This window comes from Ovis canadensis, chromosome 14, assembly GCF_042477335.2.
Source record: "Ovis canadensis isolate MfBH-ARS-UI-01 breed Bighorn chromosome 14, ARS-UI_OviCan_v2, whole genome shotgun sequence".
NCBI classification, from domain to species: Eukaryota; Metazoa; Chordata; class Mammalia; order Artiodactyla; family Bovidae; genus Ovis; species Ovis canadensis.
Genome location: NC_091258.1, coordinates 23,491,254 through 23,505,452, shown reverse-complemented (window position 1 = coordinate 23,505,452; position 14,199 = coordinate 23,491,254). Strand labels below are relative to the sequence as shown.

The 14,199-nt window shown below is 60.2% G+C and overlaps 1 protein-coding gene across 19 annotated transcripts in view; it reads right to left on the bottom strand.

Annotated features, from left to right (window-relative positions):
* Window positions 1-14,199, bottom strand: part of NECAB2 (N-terminal EF-hand calcium binding protein 2) — a 43,868-nt gene that overhangs the window by 27,167 nt on the left and 2,502 nt on the right. For 12 of the 19 annotated variants that reach the window (XR_011249029.1, XR_011249028.1, XR_011249026.1 and 9 more), the window contains exons 2-5: window positions 11,119-11,143; window positions 5,690-5,798; window positions 3,620-3,645; window positions 3,378-3,475 (exon numbers count right to left, since the gene is read on the bottom strand). Coding sequence is in view for 10 of the 19 variants with exons in the window: in XM_069552558.1 (XP_069408659.1) it covers window positions 3,378-3,475; window positions 3,620-3,645; window positions 5,690-5,798; window positions 11,119-11,143 (258 nt within the window). In the remaining 9 variants the exon portion in view is untranslated. Of the gene's footprint in view, window positions 1-3,377; window positions 3,476-3,619; window positions 3,646-5,689; window positions 5,799-11,118; window positions 11,144-11,452; window positions 12,242-12,508; window positions 12,888-13,756; window positions 14,013-14,199 lie in introns of those variants that run through there. The other 7 variants (XR_011249024.1, XM_069552561.1, XM_069552555.1 and 4 more) reach the window with 5 other exon arrangements.

The window sequence follows — 14,199 nt, the reverse complement described above, 5'->3', positions numbered from 1 at the left end:
TACAGGGTTTGAGAATTTGGGGAAAACGCAACAGGACACAACAGAGAAAGAGCAGGAACACAAATCAGAAATGAAGAGAACTGTACTAGCTAACAACGCTTCTAGGACTGCACGTCTGCAAAAGCAAAGGAGCCAACTAGACCAATGGACACGAGAGAAGTACTTGAAATAATCAGTGAGCTTCATTTCTCCAGACAAAAACTGATGAGAAAGCATGCAAAGAAAAAGAAACGTTATTCTCAATAAAATATTAAAAAATCAAATCCAGTAACACATCAAAAAGATCGTGACATATAAAAAGTCCAAGTGGGATTCATCTCAAGTTTACAAGGATGGTTCAACAATACACAGATCAGTATGACACACCACTTAAACAAAAGACAATATACAATGGAGGGCTTCCCTGGGGGCTGAGCAGGAAAGAATCCACCTGCCAATGCAGGAGACGCAGGTTTGATCCCCGGTCCGGGAAGATGCCACGTGCTACACAGCAACTAAGCCTGTGAGCCACGACTACTGAGCCTCTGTTCTGGAGCCCAGGAGCCACAACTACTGAGCCCACCTGCCCTACAGCCTGTGCCCTGCGACAAGAGAAGCGACGGCCAGGAGCAGCCTGTGCCCTGCAATGAGGGAGTAGCCCCCACTCACAGCAACTGGAGAAGGGCCCGCACAGCAAGGAAGACCCAGCGCAGCCACAGATGAAAAACAAATCTTAAAAAATATATGCAATGGAAGGTGACTCAGCCATGAAACAAGGAATGAAGCAATGCCATTTGCAGCAACATGGATGCAGCTGGAGATTACCAGACCAAGAGAAGTAAACCAGACAGAGAAAGACAAAGCCCTGTGATGTCATTCATATGTGGGACCTAAAATATGGCACAAGTGCATTCGTCTATGAAATGAACAAGATCACGGACACAGAGAACAGACAGGTGGCTGCCAAGGGGGAGGGGGCTGGCGGAGGGATGCAGCGGGAGGCTGGGCTAGCAGATACACGCTGTCATATATAAAACGGGTAAACAACAAGGTCTGGCTGTAGAGCACAGAGAGCCATATCCAACATCCTATGATAAGCCAGAATATAGTATTTTAAAAAAGAACGTGAATCACTTTGTTGTACAGCAGGAATTAACACCACACTGTAAATCATGTATATTTCAATTAAAAAAACAAAGAAATGCGTTACCATTGTGACAATCTCCCGTCACCACCACCACCACTAAGAACACACCAAAGGCTGCAAGCTTTCCAAGAGCAAAAATCCCCCAAACTGCTCTAAGTTGTACTGGTAGGCATTACAGTCCTCTCCCTGGCAGAGAATTGTGCCATATCTCTGAATTGTTCAGCCCAAAGACCAGGAGACCAGTACATGTTAATAATGCAAGACCACATTGCTGGGTAGTGGCCCCATTCACAGATTTGAAAACCGAGGCTCAAAGTGGTGACTTCAATTGCGAGGAGTCCCACGTGGGCACACCTCACACAACGCTTGAGGAATGGAGCTGGGACCACCACACTGTGCAAGGGTTCTGGAGGTGGGAGCTTTCCTTGTTGCCTGCTAAAGCCACTGTGTCTTGACATTTTCAGAATGTCAATAGTGTACAACAATGAGCAATGAAAGGGAAGCGGTCTCACGCAATGTTAAAAAATACTTTAACACAGCAAGACTCAAAACAGCACGACAGGAGGACAGACATGGAAATGTGGGGCTGTGGCAGCTTGGGGTCGGGCCCAGCTGTGGGTGGATATATGGGGAGGGGGGATTCCCCGACACAGGGCAGGGCGGGAAACGAGTAGCATGTGGAAAAAAGCACACAACAGGGGCCTGACGACACGCTAGTCGTGTCTGCTCTGTGCTGGAGCTGTGCTCGGCAGCTTAGAGACCTTTCACTTTATTCAGGCCTTGCGAGGACTCTGGAAGGTGAATGCTCCCATTTCACAGCTGGAGAAACTGAGGTTCAGAAAGACAAATGACTGGCTAGGGTCCTTCGGCCTGATCTGGCTGACTTTACCAGCTAAGCCCCCTGGCCTCAACCAGCAGGTGGGGCTGCTCCTTCCTGAGTTCCCTCCGCTCAGAGGGGCTGCACGCCCTCCGGTGTGACACCTGTCCAGCACGGTGTGGCCCCTCCAGCCCCGGATGGCTCGGCCCCAGGCTGTGCTCCATACCTCGGGCTGGGTCCCTGCTAAAGCTACCCTCCCAGTTTAGCAGGAAGCTCTGGCTGTCTGGCTACCCCTCTGCTGGGCTCACCTTCCTGAGCCCTCTATTGCCATAGCTGTGAAAGCGGGGGAGTGGACTTCCCTGGCGGTCCAGCAGCTGAGAGTCTCCTGCCAATGCAGGGGACACGGGTTCAAATCCTGGTCCAGGAAGTAAGACCCCATATGCCACAGAGCAACTAAGCCCGTGCACCACCACAGCTGAGCTCGTGTGCCCTTAGGGCCTATGCCCTGCAACAAAGGAAGTCTGGGCACAGCAGCAAAGAGTAGCTCCCACTCGGCACAAGTAGAGAAAGCCCGTGCACAGCAACAAAGGCCCTGGGCAGTCAGAAAAAAGAAGGCTGGTGGCGGCACCAGTCACAGCCCACAGGCTGCTGGGGGAATTACAGCGAGCGCTAAATCCTGCTGCCGTAGATCCTCAGGAAACTGACGGCGCCTCTTGAGTGTGGACGGAGAGAAGGAACACACCCTGCCTGTGCCCCCACCCCCAGAAGCACCAGCCAGCACGGGTGCAGACTCTCAGGTGGGACGTGGAGCCAGGAGGTGGGCTGCCTGCGGCCAGCTGAGCCACGCCACTGCCCGGCCCACGACCTGCCCCATCTCCCATCTTCTGCCCTCCTCCAGAGCACAGATGCCAACAAAGTAATCGGCCTATGCCTGAAGCCACGCTGGGGCTCTCTCTCTCCAGGACACGTGGGGAGTCCTGAACTCGGCCAACCCTCCTGGTGGTTCCACCACCCAGCTCCTGTCTCCTGACCTGAACACGGCGCAGTAGCCCCAGACACGCTGGGGCTCCAGGTCAAGATCAGGGGCTCACGTCCACCCTCTTCTGTCCCCATCTGTAATCCTGCTGCAGAGGCCGTGAGACTGGCATGGCTGACACGTGTTCTTGGACCTGGTGTCCACTCCCTCTCTAGGACTGAGTCCCAGGACTGAGCCTGATTCTAGGAAATGGCCCTGTGCTCCAAACCGGATGCTGCTGGACAGACCCTTCCCCAAGCCCCTCCCCTCACTCCAGTTCACCGTGCACCCTTGAGACACCCAAGCAACACCTGCTTCGGAGCTGGCTTTACCCAACACCTGTCATCACAGACCCAGGCACCCCTGGGCCAAACCGGCGCTCAGGCCCTTGACCCCCAGGGCCACCCACACCCGCTGACCTTCTTGGTATAGCCCATGGCCTTCAGCACGGAGTGGTTCAAGGTCTCCAGGGAAGCCAGGACGTCCTCATAGTCCCCCATGTGGTCCACAAAGTAGTCTGGGGTGGGGGGAAATGGGAAGCAGAGGTCAAAGATCGCAGGAGCATCGCACCCCTCCCCTGGGTTCTCCCACCACCATCTGTTCCCCTCCCCCCAGAGAATCACTGCGCACGCAGTCTGGGTCCCCGCACAGCGGCACCTACCACAAAGCTCCTTGGTGTCCACATGGCTGCATGCAGAGAGACACGGGGGCTCAGAGACAGGCTTGTCCCCACCTGCCCCCCCCACCCGCCTCCCTCCGGGGTGAGCACAGCCCCCAGCAGTGGTCAACACCCCCCACCTTGCAGCCTAGGTGACCCCCACTTCACAGATGAGGGAGCAGCCAGGGAAGGCTGCCACCCCCTCCAGAGGATCCGCGTCTGTGCGTCTGTCTGACCCCGTCACCACACCACCCAGCCCGTTCCACTTCCCACGTCTGCCACTGCATCTGGAGCAGAGGGGGCTGAACCAGGGGGTGTGACAGCTGTCACCAGAGCTGTCCGGCGACATCAGCCCCAGGCCCTGCTCTGTCGGAGGGTGTGCCCCCCTTGCCGCGCCCCCCCCCCGTTCTCACTTGAGCCCTGGGGTCCCGTGTTCCCGTTCCTACAGCCAGAAGGCTCTCGGTCTTTCCTTGGAGGCCGAGCACAGGCCACCCACGCCGGGCAGGTGCAGGCAGCAGCCTCAGAACCCAGATGCTGTGAACAGGAGCTGGGGGCGGGTGCCCAGGGACCCAGCTCTGTGCAGTTCTGACAACCTCCCTTCCCAGCCGGCTCCCTCACCGGGAGAGGAGGGGCTGGCCTCAAAAGCAAGCCAGCCTCATCGCAATGGCTCTGCGGAGAGGCTCCCAGCTCAGGCGCTCTGCAAATTCTGTCATGGAGGCCCACGTGGGACAAGTTCTTACAGGTCCTGCAGAGAGGAGGCCTGCCTCACAGTGCTCAAAGTAGCACCGACCTTCCTGAGCTGCGCATGGATGGTTTGGGGGAGCAAACCTGTCTAGCATCCCCAGGAGGGAACGTGTATAGCTCACACTCTAGGGAGTGTTGGAGACAAAACACCCAAAGGTCTTTAGAGCTCTGACTTCTTGCTGGTGGGAAGTTCACCCCGCCCGCACTCACCAGCCCCGCTCCAGCTGCCCGAATGAGGCTGAATAATCTGTGAGCACCTGCAAAGCCCTTTCAAGCTCCCAGGGGGGCTGCAGGACCTGCTCAGAACCTCCATCTGGCTCCAGACACAAAGCCCTCCCCTGGGGTCTGCGGCAGGAAGCAGTCCCTTTCAAGTGGCCTTTCCTGAGCCAGCTGCCCCGCCCTGGCCCCAGGTCACCTCCAACCTGGGCCCCCTGAAAACAGGCCTGGGGACAGCTCCTCCTCCAGAGCTCTAGCCTGGCCCAGGGGACCCCAGCCTATCAAACCTGCCCCCCAACAACTTGGGTCCTCATCACCTGAGTGGGGTGGAGAAGGGGCCGGGGCCTCACTCTGCCTGGGGACCACTCGGAAAGGGTGGGGCTGGAGTTCAGGGTGGGAAGGGTTGGTCCCTGTGAGTAGAGTGAGCATTTTGTGCTGGATTTAAGGATTGGCTGGGGTTGGAGAAGTTTGGGGTTGATTGAGCTGCAGGTTAGGGTTATGGCTGGGTTGCAGAAAACATAGTGAGAAAGAAGGTTAAGGTCCGAGTAAGAACCAGTCTGATTTAAGGTGGGCCCCGGTTAGGAAGAGGATCTCAAAGCTTGTGTTGGGACTGAGAACAAGCATGCGGTGCTGGGGTCAGAACTGAGTGGAGCTGGCTGATCACCCCTTTGCCATCCCGTGTATATTCTGCTTCCCAGGTGGGACAGTGGTAAAGAACCCGGCTGCCAGTGCAGGAGATGTAAGAGACGCGAGTTTGATCCTGGGTCAGGAAGATCCCCTGGAGGAGGGCAAGGCAACCCACTCCAGAATTCTTGCCTGGAGAATTCCGTGCACAGAGGGGGCTGGTGGGCTGCAGTCCGTGGGGTCACACAACTGAAGCGACTCAGCATGCATGCACATGTATTCTGCAAACCTAGGCTCCCTCCCTGCTCTGCCACGTTGCATTCAGAAAAGACAAACGCTTGCCAACACAATCTCAATCTGTCCCCTCCCCAGACCGCCCCAGCCAGTGGGGGCCAAAGAGATGGCACTCTGGATTAGCGGCCCAGGGGAGTGGACACTGGAGACTGGGGGACGCCACCTCCCGGTTCCAGCCGCCGGGACTGAGCTCACTTGGTGTTGTCAGAGTCGATGGTGTGGAAGAGATCCTCCAGTTCCCTCTCATTGAGGACGCCATCTGCAAAGAAGAGCTGGAACTCCTCCAAGGACAACTTCCCGTCGTCTGTGAGGGAGAGAAAGGGAGGGCAGCTGGTGTCGAAGCGGCGGGACATCCCCAAATCAACAGCGGAGCCACAGCCAGGCAATCCCCGCCCACCCCGGCCAATTCCCGAGCCAGCAGCCAGACTCCCGCATGGGGCACCCCTGCCCGTGGCACGAACCCACATTAGCCACCATTTCACAGAGAGCAACTGCTCACCCAGCTAACTCCCCACCCAACAGAGCAACACCCATGTACAGGGACTCGCCTTACCAGCAAATACTGGGGCTCCTCAAGCCCCGCAGCCAACAGGCAGGCAGAAAGCACCTGCCAGGCAACCGTCACTCTGAGTCACCTGCCCACCTGGAGGTAGGTAACCACATACCTGTTGCCTCCGGCAGGCCCCAGCCTTTTTAGCACCAGGGGTTGGTTCCATGGAAGACAATTTTTCCACAGACCAGGGGCAGGGGGTGGTTTTGGGGTGGTTTCAGGATGCTTCAAGCACACTGTGCCCTTTATTTCTTTCATTTTATCAAACCTCAGATCATCAGGTGTTAGATCCAGGGGTTAGGGATCCTATACCCGTAAGAGGCAGATTTAAACCTGGGCGGTCGGAGGAGCACTCTCACTTGCTTCCAAAAGCCCAGAGAACCTCTGCACACTTAAATCATCTCTACCCCAGCACCCAGGTCCTGCCTGGGGAGGCAACGACCTTTCAGGGTGTGACATGACCCGCTGCCAACAGTGGCACGGAGTCCTCGCCAGGCCGTGGATGCAGCCCTGAAGATGCCAGAGCCCAGGGGGAGGTGGCGGCAGGCCTGGGGCAGGGCTCTCGATGAGGAGCCCCCACAGCAGACACACCTATCCCAACGCGTCCCTCCTGATCTCACACCTTCAGCAGCCTCCACTGCCGCCGCCCGGGTAGCAGCATCTGCTGGGGACGCTCTCATGAGTTGGGGGCAGCCGGGCCCCTGAGAGAGGGGCTCCCAGCAGAACTCCAGCTCCTCCCACCTGGGCTCTCCAGCTCAACACACTCATCTCCCAATCCCACCCCTGAAGCCACGACCCCCTCCTCAATGACCTTAGACTGGTCCTGCTCCTCCCTAAAGGAACCATGTCTGTGGGAGGCAGTGGAGGTCAGGGAGAAGGGCAAGCCCAAGACCCTTCCTGCCCCAGCCCTCTCCGTAGACCCCCTTCATTACTTCCAGTTAGTCTGCACTCAAAGCCCTTGAGAGCCCACGCAGCACTTTGTGTGGATTAGAAAGAAATGCCCTTCCTGGTGGGCAGGGTGGCGGAGATGCAGCCCAGCATCAGAGCTCCTGAGGGGCGGGGCATGCGGGCTTCATGCAAAGTGTACAACACGCCCAAGCAGACATGGCAGAAGACCTACTCAGGCCCAGGGAGGAAGTCACTCACCCTTTTCTTTTTAATGCATTTTATCTCTGCGTTTTATATTTTAGTTTCTTATTTTTGGCTGTGCCAAACAGTATGCAATGTCTTAGTTCCCTGACCAAGGATCAAACCTGTGCCCCCTGCAGCGGGAGAACTGAATCTTAACCACTGGGCCACCAAGAAATCCCCACTGTACATTTTAAAGGCTCTGGAGCTTCTACTCTGCTGCCAGCAGCTCTGCAGGGGCTCAAAGTAGGGCAACAGGAGGCAGCTCCTCACATCTTGCAGTGGCTCCCCTCCGCCCATGCTGAGAGGGGGGATATGAGAGAGTGGGCGCAGGCTTGCATGTGGGGGGCTGTGGCAACATGCCGCGTGCCTCCAACATCCTGGCTCGAGTTTTAATGTCACAAATGGGAGAACGAATTTCTAACTCTCAAAATCCAGAGTTCCCCTGAAGACAAAACAAACACCCCCTCCCTCCCCAATAACACATGAAGACCCAAAAACCAACCATAAAAAGTGCAGGGTAACAGCTGTGAAATACATGAACGCTAAGCTATGGCTCTGTCTCCTGTGAAAGAGGATGCTTTCCAAGTTTCCTTTAGCAAGACTGATGATGATCCGGCAGCCAGGGGCAGAACCAGGGCAGACACACGGGCTCCGTGTGTTCACGCATCTGGTCCTCAAACACCCCCTGGCAGACCACCCCCCCACCCCCACTCTGTTTACAGAGCAGACAGGCCAGGCTGGTTATGGGACTTGCCCAGGTCCCTCAGTGGGAGCTCAAACCCAGGTTACCCGGCTCCCGAGTCCACACTCCCAACCCAACCTGAGGCAGGGTCTTCTGTCGGGACCCCCAGCCACAGGGTCACACGGAGAAGCCAAGGCCAAGCCTGGACTCAGTGGAAATGTGCTGTGAATGACTACTCATGTCTGCCACGGGAAGGGCACCACCAGCACCTCCAACCAGTCTGCACTCAGAACAGGTAGAGGGGGGCCCGCCGGCCTCCCGGGCCCAAGGCCTTCTGGGCTGACATTTACCTTGAACGTCCCAGCACAGCCCTAATGAACCCAGATCAGCTAACGAGGAAGGCGGCATCTGCCCGGGGCCTCTGTGCAATTAGAGGAGCCAGCGGGTCTGCATCTCCAGGACCCCCGAGCGGGCCATCTGAAGGTGTCCACGCTAATGAGCATGAGCTCAGCCTCTGTCCCAGTGACCTTTCAAATGCCAGGAGTCTGCCAGACACACTGGCACTCACTCCTCCGCCGGCTGCCACACCACCCCTCCGGGCCCCAGACCCTCGGCTGCCAGGAAGGCCCCCCTCTTTTTGCCTCCCCTTGGGGGCCACGCCTGGTCTCCACCCTCACCCCCACGAAGACACCTCTGACCTGGGAGCTGCCAGGACAGGCCAGCCCGAGCTGAGCCCCTGCTCCTGTGATCCCAGAGGCTGATTCCACTCCAGCCTGTGGCCCAGGCCCTCGTTTGGGACCATCCTGCCCTCCCTGCAGGCATCCTGCTGCTGTGGATGCCAGGGGCAGAGCCGGAATCCACCTGTGCTGCGCGTGTGTGTCTGCACACCTCTGTCTACACCCACACTCGCCCCTTCTCCCATTCCCCTGCCCATAGGATGTCTGCAAACTGGGCTGGACTCAATCAGAGCTTCCTCCCCAGCCCCCCAGCCCAGACTCCGTGATCTTTCGCGTGTCCTCCCCAGCCTGGATTCTGTCACATGTCAAAAAGGGGGGTGATATTCCTTCTGCCTCTAGGACCTGAGGGAATGTCCAACGAGGAAGCCTGTCCTGGTGTGTAACGGACGCTCCACAGCCGCCAGCAGTCTCCACCAGATGTTGACGCCCCGTGAGGTCCAGGGTGGGAACCCATACTTGTTGACAAATCAGAGCCTGTTTTCCAAGGCTCGACACTCATCAGCTGGCATGAGGGCTCATAGACCCCTTACCGCATGCCAAGACCCAAGCTCCACTCCACCCCCCTGACAGCCCCAGGGTGGGCACCTGCATGACCACCCCTACCCACAGATGGGGACGCTGAGGCCCTGAGAGTCCGGGGGCTGGCCTGAGGCCAGAGCTGGGAGGGAGCTGAGCCCAGGCAGTCCCTGTGGCGAAAGGGGCGTGCTCCCCGGGGACCAGCACCACATCCCATGTGAACCCCACTAACGGCCACTGGTGGCGGCCGGGAAGACAAAGGTCCTAGGGAGAGGAGGGAGCTCGGGGCCTCTGTGGGGGCCTCAGGAGCAAAGTCGAGGGTCCCTGAAGCTGTGCTTGGAGGGTGGAAACAGTCTCTGATGGCATCAAGGGGCGGGGGGCAAGCAATGAGGACGAAACCCATCTTGCCTGAAGGGAGACCAGGGTGCCTGCCACCCACACACTGTAAAGGCTCCTGCAGAGCTGAGAATCCAGAAAGACACACACACAACCCCACACACACGCGGCACGTACAGCAATAGTCATAGAGACACACACACAGGTTCCGAAGCACAAACGGAGACACACGTGCAGCCACACCCAGACGGCTGCCCCTGGGCAGGCACACACCGCACTGCCAGGAGCCACACCGGTCACCACCCATGAGGCAGCAGCTGGGCACCGAGGACCTACTGTGTGCCGGGCCGCGACAGGGACAAGCCCGAATCCCTCAGTGTGACACCTCACCACAGGCTGAGGGGCGTGGCCAGCACACGGCAATGGCCACGTGGCCCCTGGCCGGCCACACACTAGAAGGTTCCGAGAGGCCTGCACGGGGATCAGACCCCAGGACCCACTTCTCTAGTCTCTAAGGCCACTCAGGCTGCACCGTCACGACTTCTCAGCTGCCGGTGAAGTCCCCCCACCGTGTCCCTGCCCTTCCTCGATGCTCCGTATGGAACTGCTCCTGATGCTGCTGCTGCCTTCCAGAGGCCCGGAGGGGGCCCCGCCACACCTGAGAATGGGGGAGGCGAGAGATGGAGAAGCCCCGGGCACTGGCGGCCAGGCCGTCTCATGTTCTCCCCTCAGTGCCAGGCGGGGACAGCCAGACAGTGACTCCCGGGGTCAGCAGGGAGGGGGCTGTGGGCCTGGGACCAGGTGCCAGGTCAGCTGTGCCCATTCCTCCCTCGGCAGGGGCCTGGATACTCAAATCAAATCAGTATTTTCTCAAGGAATTAACACTGAACTCTGCCTGCTTCTCTCTCACAAAGCTCACCAGCCATGTCTCCTCCCTTCATTTCCCCAACAGCCCTGGAATGTAGACAGGTTAAGTGTTATCACCCCACTTTAGAGATGGCAAAACTGAGGCCTGAAGCGGGACTATGTCCTGGTTCAAGACCACGGAGAGCTGCTTCAACCCATGAATGACGATTCCAGTATGTAGACAATCACTCCCGGCGGCCACCGTGAGGCTCAGGGGGCCCCTGCCTTCCAGAAAGGCCGGGGTGGAGCAGTCTCCAGCGGGTGTCCTGAATTCATGGACCGCAACACGATTCTCACTTTGTGTGGGAAGTCTCTTTGGGGGGACGGCAGTGGGGGGGGTGGAGGGAGAGCCAGGGGTCTGCAACAGAGGCTGGACTGCCTTCCTGCAGCTGGGTGACCCCAGGTAAGACACAGAACCTCTCTGGGCCACCATGGAGCTGACAGAACAGGGGCGACAGCATGGACGTCTGAGGAAAAAGTGTGCCGGGGCCCGAGGTGAGGCTGGGGGCTTCCTGGGCGGCCCCCAGGGCGGCTTTGGCCTGGCCCAGCTGTAGGTGGTGGAAGTGCACGAAGCGCTGACTGCACGCATAACTCACCGCACTGCCCACACCTGCCCGCTGAAGCCGCATGGCTCCCCTGCTCAGTAGGAACCACAGGGGTCCCTCGTAGGATGGAGAAACAGGCGCAGGGCAGCGTCCTGCACCCCCAACCAGAAAGAGCCAGGTCCTCACACGGGGACAGCCTCGCGGGGTGTGGGAAGACTCACCGTTTTTGTCCGCACGGCGGAAAATCTGCAGAGAAGAGAGGTCGAGTCAGTGTCGGCTGGGAGGGGCAGGCTTCCAACACCCCCAGCCCAGTGGACCTGCGGAAGCCGGGCCCCTTTTCCCTCCTGAGGGAGGAGACCCGGGGGTGGAAGGGTGTTTCAGGCAGTGGCCCTCCAGCTCCCCTCGAGGAGACAGCCTCCCCTCTTCCTCAGGCGCTGCTGGCCATGCGGTCGAGAGCACGCCGCACGGGTGTGTGTCCAGAACCTTTGGCCCACGTGCAGCACCCACAGGCGGCTGCGTGCTCCCCACTCCCGTCCGTGGGAGGCAGCCACTCACCTTACACCCCCACTAGGACCTCTTGAGGGCCTGGTGTTCTCCAGGGAGGGTGGGTTAAATCTGAACAGAGGCATCTGCCAAGCAAACCTCGAGGCCTGACGACAGGATCAGCCAGTGCACGGCGGGATTAGTTTTTTGGGGGTGGTCAGTGGGTAGGAGCAGCCCGCAAGCAGCTCAGAAAGAGAGGCGGGGAGGGAAGGGGCAGCCTGGTCCCCTCCAGCTGCAGCTGAAACCAGATAGCTCCTCCTGGTGTTTTTAGTCCTAGTAAGCCTTGCTGGGGGCTGCCCTGGTGGCTCAGATGGTAAAGAATCCACCTGCAATGTGCGAGACCTGGGTTCGATCCTTGGGTCAGGAAGATCCCCTGGAGAAGGGAAAGGCTACCCACTCCAGTATCTGGCCTGGAGAATTCCATGGACAAAGGAGTCTGGCAGGCTACAGTCCATGGGGTCGCAGAGTCGGACCCTTCTGAGTGACTTAGCACGCGTGCACGCAAGCCTTGCTGAAGGTAGTAAGAGGGGGAGACGCCGCCCCCAGCGTGTGACCCTCACACCTTGGAGAGCGGGAGCTGGGCCCCTCCCTCCAAGCAGTAGGGCAGGCATCCATTGTCAGGCACCCGGGCTGTGACAAACTGAAGCAGCAGCTCAGGAAAGATATTCTCAAACATTCCCCCTTTCTTGAGCTGAACCCCAAGTTGGGGCAGGGGACACAGGTCTGGAGCAGCTGGGGCAGAAAAGGGGGCAGCTGCCAGCACCCCAGCTTGTGCACCGCACACTGCCTGCTCCTGACTGCAAGGTTCCCGAGGAGGCTGGAGTCCCACCTTCAGGTGCCGGGCCGGGGGTGAGCGTTAAAGTGACTGACCTGACAGGAGATGTGGCCCTGGCACTCGCTCATCACCCCCATTTCACAGATGAGGAGACTGGGGCTCAGAGCCAGCAGCGTGGCGTGAGGACTCCAGAGTCCACGTCCTGTCCTGTGCAAAAGGGGGGGGGCCTGGACAGAGCTGTCCGCTGCAAGGGCTTTCAGCTGCGAACTCACTGGGGCTTTGAGAGGGCTCACCTGTGCAGGTGCGAGTGGGCTGTGTGTGAGCACTTTCTGGGAAGCCTGGGAGCCATGGCCACGTGCGGCAGATCACCCCCTGCCCTGTCGGCTGAGAGCCAGCGATGGAGGCTCCAACAGGAACGTGGTGGGGGTGGAGGGGCGAGAGGAAACCCACACTGTCCCCCTCTCACCAGGATGTGATACACACACCTCTCCCTGAAACCCACCCACCATACATAAACATGGCACCCCCAGCCCCGTGTCACCCACCTCGGAGGACCCTCCCTAGGACAGGCACACCCCACTGCCATGCTGCCCCTTGGGGTGGGCAGAGCACCCCACGGGGGACGCCCCCCCACCCTGCAGAAGGCTCCCTCCTACAGAGGAGAGTGGGTGGGAGGGTGAGGTGGGGCGGTTTGGGCCCCAGAGGACGTGGGGGAGGGGTGCGGAGTGGGGGTGAGGAGGAGAGAGGGTGAAAAGGGGAGGGGGGTGAGCAGGGAGAGGGGTGAGGAAGGGAGAGGGAGGGGTGAGGAGAGGGAGAGGGAGGGGGGAGCGGGGGAAGGGGATCAAGGACTGGCTCAGAATGGAGTGGTGGTCCTCAGAGAGGATGGGGGATGGCTCCAGTCCTACTGAAAGGAGAGAGGAAGGCAGGTGGGGAGGGGGCTTTGCTTTTATAAAGGTGGTGCCTGAGGCAAAAGGGTTGAGGATACAAGGGCTTAAGGTCCAAAGCTCGGACAAGAAAAATGGCCCTGGACCCAGGGATTGTGTGTGTGATGGGGTGGGTTGGGGGGAGAGTCTTAGAAAAGTAAGGACGGGGGGCAGGGGTCGGTGGGGCGGGCAGGAGCAGGGGCCGACGGCGGTCTGGGACTCGCGTCCCGGGAAGGAGCTGGGTGAAGGATGAAGCGCGGGCTGGAGAAAGATGAGGGTTTGGCCAGGACAGAAGTAGGGGGCGGTGGCCGGGTCGAGGGGCTCCAGGGTCCCGGCTCCGAGAATGTGGAGATCCCGAGAAGGGGAGGGAGGTAAAGGGGTCGTCCCGGTCCGGGGACGAGACGGGACCCGCACGGAGACCGGCCCGGGGGCCGAAGAGCTGGGGGCCGCGCTCTGCACAAGGAGGAGCCGGTGGATCCCGCTCTGGACCCCCGGGGTGCGGGCCAGCGTCCCTGCCCCTCAAGCAGAAGGGGGTCTTGCAGGTCCCAGCGGGGTCCCGGGAGCGTGGCGTCCGCGTCGCCCGGTGGGGAGAACGGGTCCCGGCCCGCGCGTACTCACGTCCAGGATGACGGCGGTGCCCCCGCGCGGCGAGGCGGGGCCCGGGTAGGGGCCGGGGTCCGCGACGGGGGTGTTGGGGGCGTCGGGGGCCAGCGGCGCCCGGGGCTCGCCCATCCTGGCGCCCACCCAGCGCAGCAGCCCGCCCAGCGCCCGGCCCTGCGGCGGCGGCTCCCGGAGCAGCCTGTGCGCGCCGGCCCTGCACAGGCGCGCCGCCCGCTCGCACATCGCGCCGCGCCCGCCGCCGCCGCCGCCCGGAAGCCCGCCGACCCCCGCCCGGCCCGCGGCCCGCCCCCGCGCGACCCCCTCCCCGGCGCCGCCCGCCGCCGCCGCCCACGCCCCGCCCTCCCTCCCTCTGCCCCCGCGGCCGCGGCCACGCGGGGACGGGCCGGCGCTGGGGGACAGGAGGGGGTGGGCGCCGCCCCGCCCGGACCCGGAGCCACGTG